The sequence below is a fragment of the Pinus tabuliformis genome, chromosome 4_1, assembly GCF_031772625.1.
Source record: "Pinus tabuliformis cultivar Carrire ecotype Pingquan chromosome 4_1, CPIR1, whole genome shotgun sequence".
In the NCBI taxonomy this organism is placed as follows: Eukaryota; Viridiplantae; Streptophyta; class Pinopsida; order Pinales; family Pinaceae; genus Pinus; species Pinus tabuliformis.
The window spans coordinates 742,337,877-742,345,330 of NC_142303.1; the positions used below are offsets into that span (position 1 = coordinate 742,337,877).

The window sequence follows — 7,454 nt, forward strand, 5'->3', positions numbered from 1 at the left end:
GATGTTTCTTAATCGTTTTCTTCTTCCTCTTCATAATCTATGTAAAATAATTTGTTCTGAGCACACTTATAACCTTTATTGTATTTACTATCATAATTGTAACAAAGCCCTTTTTCTCCTTTTTCTTCCAATTGTTGTCCTATAAACATTGTAGGTTGTGGAAGGCTAGGAGAAAAAACAATTCCATAATTATAGTCATGAGTGGTGGGATTATATGTTTCCATAATTTCGCTTTCAACTTTTCTTGGCAACCTGAATGCCTTCTCCAATGAATCAAGTTCCCAGAAACGAAACTCATGTTGAATGTTATCCTTTAAAGTCCCTATGATGACATCAATCCTTTGCCTCTCTGGAATACCATTTACCCCTATATTCAAGTTTTTAAAGTCCTCAATGTGCTCTGCCATTGAACCCTTTTGTTCAAGATTTACGAATTGGCTAAAGGAGGTGTTAATCTTTGTATCCTCATATTGTGCTATCATTTCTTCCATGAAAATTGACCATGTGACAAGTGCTTTACGAGAAAAAAGCCCTTTATACCATGAAAATTGATTTGGTTCTAAATATAAAGATGCAATATGTACCTTTTGTAACAATTTAACCTCATGTATCAAAATATTGCTCCATCTATAGTATCTGGTTTACCAGATCCTTGCCATCAAACTTCTTCATATCGTCTTTTCTTGATTTTAGGAGCTTGATCTTGAAAAGACTTTAACTCGGTGATTTTAGATCTCCAAGTTCTAAAATTGCGTTCTACAGTAGCCCTTTGAGTCCTCTTTCTAGCCCTACAAGTCTGATCAAAATTTGACTCTCCAAGAAATAGTTACACCCAATCGCCTACGATGACCTAATTATATAATGTTTCAGTAGAGTGAACTTATACAACGTGCCATGTGTCACTGCTTCGACCTTCGGATCTGAAAAATATACACATAAAATTACGATCTGTCCTCTTTCTCTAACTTCTTACGAAATTTCAATTTGTTGCTCAGAGAGAAACTTATGACGATTTGCCCAAAGTCACTTGTTTAGAATGTAATTCAGGAGTTTGCAAACACCCTAACTTCCTCAGATTATATCTCCTAAAATATATCAAGAAAATATGTGAGATTCGGCCTTGAGCATCATCAAGAGTTTGGCTCAAATGAGTTTTAATGTTAGAGTCTGAGACTTTGTAGAAACAATATTATAGCGAAATATCCACGATGACCTGTTTGAGATGAAATTCTAGAGCTTGCAAAATCTCTAACTTTCTCAGATCATATATCTAAAAATATAGCATGATAAAATCTGAAATTTGGACCCGAGGTTCAGAACGATATCTTCTCAAATGGGTTTTTTCTTTTTAGCATCGAAAACTTTATAGCAAAAACGTAATAGCAACAATTCCACGAAGACCATTTTGGAGCAGCGAAACCCTAGAACCCAAAGCTCAGATACTAAATGTTATGAAACCAACTCACAAAAATATAGAAAAGATGGATGAAGGCCTTAGAAATAAGCCTCTTTGAGGGGACAACCTCCTTGACATTACACGAATGAAAAATTCTTGGATGATACAAATGACAAGACCTCCTTTCTAATATATAGGAGTCTAAGGGGTAATAATATAATGAGAGACGACATAACAATGATAATGTAAGGGCACAATAATAGCAATGGTGGGCTTCTATGGGGCACAATAATAATGATATGGGGACTACATGGGCACAACAATATAATAAAGGGGTTGTACTAATAACAATAAGGGGTTACGCTAGTAGTATAGGGACCTAACAACTTTTTTAGCCAAATACCATTAGGTGGACACTCGTAACGTTATGGAAACATTTCTCGTGCACACACTTACAATTATGGGAAAAGTACCCCATTCTTGCATCATCCTTCCCCCAAAGGTGAAATCTATGGAAAACATCATGAAACGAATCAAGAAAATCATTGAAGGTAACCCCATTCAAAGCATATTTCCATGTTCTAAGAGACTTGAGAAAAAGATAATTAAGCTTACTAGAGGTGTAAACTAAAAATTAATGTCAAAATTAAGGTGAAATTTTTGATGAATTAGTTCTATAATATCTAATTTCTTTGTTGCAAAGTAGAAATACAATTATATAATACAAATATTTTTTTGCCTTAAAAATTTCTTAATAATAAATTACTAAAAAAAAATAATTTCAAAAAATATTACATATAATAGTAACATACAACTATACAGCACTCAAAATATAAATATATATATAATTGAAGTTTACAATAAATTTAAATTAATAAATATTTTATTAAAAATACATATTATCAAACACTAAACAAATAAATCAGCAGCACCAAATGTTTTCTTCAACACCAATATCAAAACACTTTTATGTGGTACATAAATTATATTTTTGGTTTACAAAGTAGTCATTAAAATCGATTCTTCACCATAGGTATTATTTAACATAATGAACACTCTACTAAATATTAACAAAATTTACATTTCCTCTAACATATAATCACTTCAGAAAATCCAAGCAATAAAAGGAAGGATAAAAATAATAATTTATTTTTGAAATCAGAGAAATAAGAATCATCACCGATGGATTGAGATTGAGATTGACCCTCACTCTTATCTTTCCAAACTACATCTAAGAAGTTCCAAAACTTCACTCAAGACCCAAAAACCTGATGCTGGTGCATTCTTCATAGAAGTCTCACATTCAGAAGGAATTCGAAATTCATAAACATCGTCTGAAGTGTAAAGCACTTCTCCCTCTCCATTAAAGAATAAAAAATTTTCACACCGTAAAAAAGAAGAAGTGTTCTCATTTAGAGTGAATCTTTTGTTCAATTCTAACATGCGAGAAAACAAAAACCAAACCCAAACCATCACCTCAAAGGTTCAAACCCTATCAGAAGAAATAGGTACTTCCAAATTAAAATGGTTCTCTTATTCGCTAAACGTATCATCTCCTCAATCCATATTCTCGTTTTAACTCAATCCCCTGGAGTTCTGCTCTCTTCGTCTCTCATCATGCAGCAAGCAGCTCATCATGCATATATATAGAAAATGCTTTTCTGAAGTTCCATTAGAATAAAAGCTCTCCATTATTCCAGAGAGAATGTAAGTCCACTGGAGGAGCTGCGGAAGAATCACCTTGGTCAAGTGGTGTATCCAGCGGATTGCAGACAACATAAGTCATTTCATGATTAATATATGAACTCAAACACGTAGCCCCATCGGCCTCTTGAATAGGCTGAGCCAATATGCTTTGACAGAGGCCATCGGTAGTCCACTGAAGGCTGTTAACATAATTATTAGCAACCATAGCACTGTTATTGCTTAATGTTTTGTGATGTGCACAAGAGCTAGAAAATAGCTCCACTGGGATTCCTGCAGACTCGTCAGCCAGGACATTCGAAACCACGTTTGAAGGGTGGAAAGAAGGAAAATATGGATCTGTGGAAAATTCCAGATTTGAAGAGCGATATGGTAGAGGCATGTGTTGACTGTATAGTCTAGGGGGATGTAAGCCTGGAAGCTGTTGAATCCCTGGCTGCTGGTCTAGTATTGCACTAATATGATCACAACTGATCCTGGGCTCTGAGAATTGTGCAGCTCTGGACATCTTATTCATATATATCCTTGGACCATTTAGCATGAGATTGTGCATATATGAAGACTCCTCCATGAAACCAGCCATTTCAGATAGTTGATCAGAACAACCAGGACAATCTGAGCTGCTGCCAGATTGAATGTGATGAAGATGGTGTACCGTTAAATTAGTGTTAGGTTCCGTCGATATGGAGCGGCACGACACATCATGAACATTTGCAGAAGTGCCGGATTGCCTTTCAAACGATCTTGTTTCTTGATCATTCTCTGCAGTCATGCTGCAAGGGGACTCCAGGAGTGAAGGAAAGGATGGAGAGCACAGTAGATCATTATATGCCTGACTTCTCGTCATCCCTATGGAACTCCTCTTCCTGACAGCACTCTTCTTAAAAATTCTGCACACCACCCATTTATCCTGCACCAAGTCCAATCATATACATATCAGGTGTTCAGTTCTCTCTTTTGTTGCACCACAAGAGGTATTTTACATATCCTGTACTTTGTAATGCCAATAAAATTAGAAAAATATTAAACCTAAATGTAATATTATTTATCTATATCAACGTACCTTGCAGTTTTTGTGGAGGGGTTGACTCGAGAATTTGCCTTGGAGACGATACTCGTGCATTGCCCAGTTGGTTTTCTTCCCTTTGGGAGTTCTGCCCTTGTAGAAAACCAGTGTTTTCTTCATTCCAATGAGTGCAGATGATCCTGAAGTGAACACCTCTCTATCTTTCCCGGTCGTTTTCCAGTATCCAGTCTCTGTGGCTCTGTTGGTGCGAAGGCTTCTCGGATACTTGCGATCCCTATGGCTGAAGAAGTACCATTCGTTCTTCCCAATTTTAGCTTTTGCTGTACACATGTTATCATTCCTAGTTACAGCATAATACTTACAATGTATAAATTCTCCTTCGCCTGTAACAATAGAAAATTAAAGCAAAGTAAAGAAAACTATGTACTAGATCATGATTAAATATCATATAATGGTGATACATTACCTGGTAGATCCCAAGGTTCACACTTGTTCAAGTCGGCCTCAGTAACTGCACAACTGGAGAAGGTGCTGTCCAAAATCTTTTTGGTGAGATAGTAAGTAACTAGTTCCTCATCAGTCGGATGAAACCTAAACCCCGGCGGCAGCTGGCTGTGTTCGTTATTCTCGTATGCATTACTCATCTGGTTCAAGGTTGACTCCATGGCGAACTCAATAATCTATCTGGTTCTATCCACAGAGGGGCAGTAGCGAAGTGTAAAACTCTGGTTCTTGTTGATGGCCTGTGTCACTCTCATTCTAAAGCTTTGATTTTTCTCATTATAGATGCATAGAAATCTGTCTGTAATGTACTACTGCACTACGTAACTGAAAGGAGATTGAATCCAGTACTCAGACGCATTACCAAATTGGTATTACAGTTGCTACCATTAAATCACTTGAATCATAAGCCTCCAACCATGTATGGGAAGATATTTAAGATAATCTAGCCTCGAGAGAACTAACAATTTCTGTGACTATAATTTTAAGCTCAACCCGTCCTTGGGCCGCTCTCCAAGATTATTGACAATGAAACAGCGACGCATGACATCTGGAAAACGCGTCAAGGAACCAATCATCGCGCTGCGCAAAGTGAAAAGACGAGCCAAAACACAAATGAAGTCACGAGTGATGTCATTTAATCAGTTATCCATCTTTTCTCAACATTGGGCTTCGTTTTCCAGTGGAATTTTGTAAGACAAAATTTCTTTGACCTTCTAGAAACTAGTTTAAATAGGCCATCTAGAAAGTAGTTGAGTAAATAATAGTTTTTTTTTTGGTATTTGTTGAAAATTTTGAAAATTTACATTATAGTTGTCTAGTTGGTCTAGTTTTAGTATTAGAATTTTAGGTGCTCTATAACTTTTCCAGCATGAAGAATTTATTTTCACTATTCAAATAAATATTAAACACTCCCAATTTCGAATTTGGAAAAAAAAAAACCAAACTCATTCTGTGAATTAAAAAAATCCCCGTCCAGGCGAAATCTCCAAGATATTTGATAAATTCACGTTTCAACAACGTTTACATAACTTTTCATACGTGTCATTGTCGTTTTTTAGTTCATCATTTTTAATGATGCCGCTAGGGAGTCAGGAGATACAATTAAATTATCCACATCAAATTTTACATAACGTTTCCTACGCGTCATTGCAACGTTTCGTAGTTTAGCATTTTTAATGATGCTGGGGACATATAATCAAAATTTCCGCATCAAAACCTTCTAGGCAAGCCCATATAAACGTACACATTTTATTTTCAACCTGGAGGGAGGAAGTTGCTTTTAGCAAACCTCTACTTACGGTTAAGAGTTCACACGAAAAAAAACACTACTTCATTCCCCATTTCTATTTGCGGAGGAACATTTATGTTGTTTTCTTTATTTTGAAGTCAGAGTTCACACGAAAAAAACACTACTTAATTCCCCATTTCTATTTGCAAAGGAACAATATGTTGTTTTCCTTTTTATCCTTTTGATGACGCTTTATTGTTGTTTGGAGTAAAAATATTGTTCAAGGGATACTACTTATATACATTTCAAATTTTATTGGCATGTGATTCAAGAAATCAATAATATGCTATTGGGATAGGAGTATTTCGAATTTCAAATTTTAGTGACATGTGATTCAAGAAATCAATAATATGCTATTGGGATAGGAGTATTTAGCAAGGACATTTTGAGGTCTAAAATAATTTTTATAAAGAAAACAATAAAATAGTAATAGAAATAATAAAATGAAAGCTATGATTTTTTGAAAGAAAAGAAAGAAAACTACCTTTTATTGTATTGTCAACTTATATTGTTATAGGTTTAAGGAAATTTCAAGTTTGTACATTTATTGGATGCGGAAAAAGATTCTCCATCAATACTCCTATCCCAATAGCACAACATGTACACATTTTGCACACATTCGAGTAGACCCACAACTACGAAAAATCCAAATATATAATAAAACATGTTCGAAACGCATTTTTGCAAATTTATGTATTTTGATTTTTTCTTGGTGTGAATCTACTCAGAAGTATACAAGGTGGGTAACCATTGGATGGAGAAATTCATTCTCCATCCAATGAGTGTACACAAATGAAATTTGAGTAAATCTGTAAGGATATAAATAGAAAACATGATTAAAAAAAAATTAGTTTCTTCTTTTCCCTCGAAACTTTTAGCCTAAGGGATGACATCATCATCTTGAAATATTAGAGAATGGATTTGCTTAGATTCTTTGAAAACATTATGGCCCATTTAAAAAATGGTTCCTTCTCTATGATGTAGCTAATCAGAGGTACTCATTCCAACTTGATGTGGGTGGTGTCCTTTTCTCCTTAAATCCAATAGACTAGTGTTATAGTAACTCTACATGGTAGGCATAACTATGTGGTTCAACATCCTTCCCTATCTTTTCTATCCAATGGCTTATGGTCACCCCACCAATCCTATAAAGCCTCCTCCAATGATGGATAGATTTTGATATAAGCATCAAGAAATAGATTTTCTAGTTATTATTAAGGATAATTGGCTTGTATATCCTTGAGATTTTGGGGTGCCTATAGTGGGCCAATTCCACCCTACCATCGCCGAATATGGTGCAATTTTTCTTTTCTTAGCATGGTTGAGAATCCGTTTGAACATGTCCATGTGCCAGAGAATGGTTGGCCTTGTAGCAGTCAAATGGAGGGTAGACTTAGTGATATTCTCATATGTCATTCCACCCATTTTATCGTCAAGAAGATTCTCTTCTTTTATTCTTTTCTAAGTTTATGACCTTGACAATCTCTTTACTCTTCAAGTGCTTATCATTTTGAATAGTCTAATAAATTTCATAA

General features: G+C 35.2%; 1 protein-coding gene across 1 annotated transcript; it reads right to left on the reverse strand.

Annotated features, from left to right (window-relative positions):
* Positions 1-3,068: 3,068 nt before the first annotated feature.
* On the reverse strand, positions 3,069-4,801 carry LOC149178281 (uncharacterized). Its single transcript, XM_089423593.1, has 3 exons — positions 4,594-4,801; positions 4,164-4,447; positions 3,069-4,010 (listed from the first exon to the last, which is right to left on the reverse strand). The coding sequence occupies exons 1-3, from the start codon at positions 4,790-4,792 to the stop codon at positions 3,069-3,071; spliced, it is 1,425 nt and encodes a 474-aa protein (XP_089279719.1). The 5' UTR covers positions 4,793-4,801.
* Between the last annotated feature and the right edge of the window lie 2,653 nt (positions 4,802-7,454).